Source organism: Lytechinus variegatus, chromosome 6 (genome assembly GCF_018143015.1).
Source record: "Lytechinus variegatus isolate NC3 chromosome 6, Lvar_3.0, whole genome shotgun sequence".
In the NCBI taxonomy this organism is placed as follows: domain Eukaryota; kingdom Metazoa; phylum Echinodermata; class Echinoidea; order Temnopleuroida; family Toxopneustidae; genus Lytechinus; species Lytechinus variegatus.
The window spans coordinates 3,096,271-3,099,923 of NC_054745.1; the positions used below are offsets into that span (position 1 = coordinate 3,096,271).

The window sequence follows — 3,653 nt, forward strand, 5'->3', positions numbered from 1 at the left end:
AAATATTCAAATGAGCTAATGGCATATACTTCCTGTTAACACACTAAACACAATTTGAAATAGAAACGAAATAACCAAATTTAATTGGATTAAACATTATATTAACATGACAAGCTAAAGCTACATTACGTGCAGTCATTTCACAGATTATCTAATTATATGAGTTAAAAAATATGTACCCGCTTTATCTATTTACAGCAGGGTACGCTAGACTATTAGATGTTTATATTTACATAGGATCTTAATAATGAAATTAACAAGACATCATTTCATGATGTCGATAAACATTACTGAACGTAGTGGGCGCAAACATATTATAGTTGGGCAATTCCATGCTAGAAAAATCAGCCATTTTCACAACATTCTTCAACCTGCTATCCAAACAAACAAAGAACTTCGATTTGCTTGATGGTAATATTAGAGTAATAGTGGGTAGACATGCAAAAAAACTTACAACCAACAAACATATGTTGTCCATAGATGAATTAGAGCTTAAAATGTTGCGTGTCGTACGGGACATTTCTGCTCCCGTACGACACACAACATTTTCACCTATAATTTACCCTTAATCATTTTTGTTTGTGTTGGTTATTAGTTTTTCACATGACTACCTATTATAGCTTTATCATTGACAAAAAAGAATATTTTATTGCTCAAGCATTCGGCTAGGAAACTAGAAATTGTTGTCAAAATGTCTCGTACGACACGTATGGAATCAAGCAGTTACAGTACGTCGACACAAATGACAAAAAATGTCTCAATTCCAAATGATTGTTACTTGAGATTTCCTAGTCAGGTAGCCAATATGTAAAATATATTTCGTGTGGGGAATTAAATATATCAGTAGTCTATGTTGAAAATAATAAACCGATATGAGGATAAACTAAAAGCCGTACAAGTGAAATAAAATGAACTTATTAAACAAGTAACTTAGTTACATGACTATAATGAATATACAGTGTGCTGAATCACATTGAGATAAATCTCACCTATTTTCATGATTTTTTAAATGTGATTAGAGAGCATTAAATTGGCGAAAAGAGAATTATACGGGAAACATTATCACTTTCATCTATTGTGAATGCAGACTAAGCAAGAATTCTAGTGAACACCAATATGTACGAGATTTTTTTCTTATTTTTCTTTAAAGGTATTGTTTATCTTTGCGAGCAGCCGATTTAAAAAAATAATATCAAACCAAGATGAAATACGTATACAAATGCATGTATTATAACTAATAAACCCTGAAAACAACTATTATTGAGAATGAAAATCTAAAACTACAAGGCAAACCGCGACTTTGTAAATAGGTGACTTATAGACACCTAAATAGTACACATAGCTGTATGGGATGAAATTAAGATGGTGTTTCCGGTCACTTTATATTTCAATTTTTGAAGCACTAAATAATTATTTTCGAACGCAACTTTTTCTGGGCTTCATTTTTGTAACATATCACAGCCACAGATGACAAGTGTGACCTTCTAGCTCAGATTTGTTTAAAGTCAAACCAATGTTAACCAATCACTTTAACATTCATGAGGGGGGATTTTGTACAACACGAAACTTCCATTTTATGCCAGGGTACCATTTCATAAAAACTGATTATTATAACAACTCTAGTTAGAATGTCAAATTTCATTGAAGCCAGTGAGGAAGCATAATTTTCACGGTTGTCATGGTAGTTGACATTCTTGCAATAGTTGCTATCATAGCCAATCTTTTTTTTCATAAAATGGGGTCCTGATGATTTGATTGGAATCAAATACCTTAAAATTCGAGAGCAATTTTAATCGAGGAATAACCCAATTACTATTAGGAGAATAACATCCAATGAAATTGAACGAAAAGTCGTTTGGTAAATGACCGGGTTCAGTTCACACAAGTCAGTTATTAACACGTTCAATACTAAATACAGCCATTTTAAAAGACTTTCTTCAATAACTATCTGGTTCAAGTAGGCAATTCTTTAACACATTTGTATTCATTTTATTCAGGTTACGAGTAAACTCTTCATGAATATTAGCGACAACTTTCTATTTGATATGGAATGATACAACATTACACACCGTGACCATGCGTGTATAAATGTAGTAGCGTACATATAGAGCTAGCAGGATGTAAATTAAAATGGAGGTAAAAGTGAAAACAAATCTCTGGTCTATATACATGTATATATATTTCTCTTAGAAATCCGATATCATTCCTTTGATAGTCTATATGATTTAAAAGATGAATGTCTTCTGGTAGAGAAGAAGTTTGTCTCCATTGCATTCTACAAGGTTACCAGAAGGAGTAACAAGACAAGGGCTGAAGTAGTGAGGGCGATCTGTTTTCACGTATTCCACGATCTTCCTTGACTGGATGATACCATCACATGACACCTGATCAACTGCGTAGGCAGTACGCGCTTTATTCCGGTACGCGATGTAGAGTGTGTCTGTCAGTTTGTCAACGCGACACTCTGAGGCGCACCACTCACTACAGTGTATGACAGCCTTCTCTTCTCCTGATCGTGAGATGACAGTGTATGTATTGTAACCTGTCTTCACAACGATATCACCTGATGACAATGCTTGTATCTCACCCCTCAACTTTTTACCCTTCAGCGTAATAGTGTTTACTATCTCATCATTCGCAGGATTGATGACGTAGATATTAGACTGATCGTCCTGATTCACCAATGTTTCATCATGTTGGTTTATACGTGTGATAGTTGATTCAATGTTCTTGATAGTGTTTATTACATGCTGATTCTTATTAGTAAGATCTAGGATCTTTTTAGAAACAATTTCGCTGATTTTCTTTGCATCTGACAGAAGTTGTGCTTCTCTGTCTTTGATGATTTGTCGCTCCTTTTCTCTCTCGGTGTTGCAATCCTTGATCAGTTTTTCTCTCTTCTCATTTACTAGTCTTATTTCTTCATCTGCCTCTTCGTTAATAACCCTTATCATCCTGTTCTCCTTTTCTTCAACAGATTTGATCTTGTCGTGATATGATGCTTGAATGTTGTTGTTAATTGTCTGAAGATGAGTACTTCCAGACGTTGATACAGTCTTTATTTTCTTGATGAGGGCTTCCATTTGTTTTTGAAGTTCCTGTATTTTTGGCCGTTTCTCATCCAGCTGTCTCCTCCTTTCGAAGATGACATCCTCGATGTCGTCTAGCTCACATGGTTTCTGACTGTGATCTTTGGTAGCGCATGGATGACATATGGGAACTGTGTGTTTCTTACAGTAAAATTTGATTGGCTCACCATGCTTGTCACATGACCATGTCATGTCATGGCCTTTCCTTGTACGAAGATCGACCTCTCCACTCTTTTTTGTTGGGAAATTAGACGCCATGACGAAGAAAATATAGGGGCAGTAGCCTACCTAAAAAAATGCAAAAAAAGATAAAATGAGCTCAAGAAACAATTGGAAAAAATAAATATTACCAGGGTATATTAAAGATTCCTTAACACCTTTAATAACGTTAAATACAGAATTCTCACAAACAGACGTAAACGCAAGTAGACACACACACGCACAAACATCAACACATTCATACTAAATTAACGTGTATATTAACGCTCTTGTCGAACTAATAAGCTCTGATCAAACGTTTTAAGCCGTTTCGTAAGTCTCTCGCTTTCTCAGAAACCTTCACAG

General features: G+C 34.8%; 1 protein-coding gene across 1 annotated transcript; it reads right to left on the reverse strand.

Annotated features, from left to right (window-relative positions):
* Positions 1-2,225: 2,225 nt before the first annotated feature.
* Positions 2,226-3,347, reverse strand: LOC121416738. The gene has a single exon (XM_041610196.1). The coding sequence runs from the start codon at positions 3,345-3,347 to the stop codon at positions 2,226-2,228; it is 1,122 nt and encodes a 373-aa protein (XP_041466130.1).
* Positions 3,348-3,653: the final 306 nt, after the last annotated feature.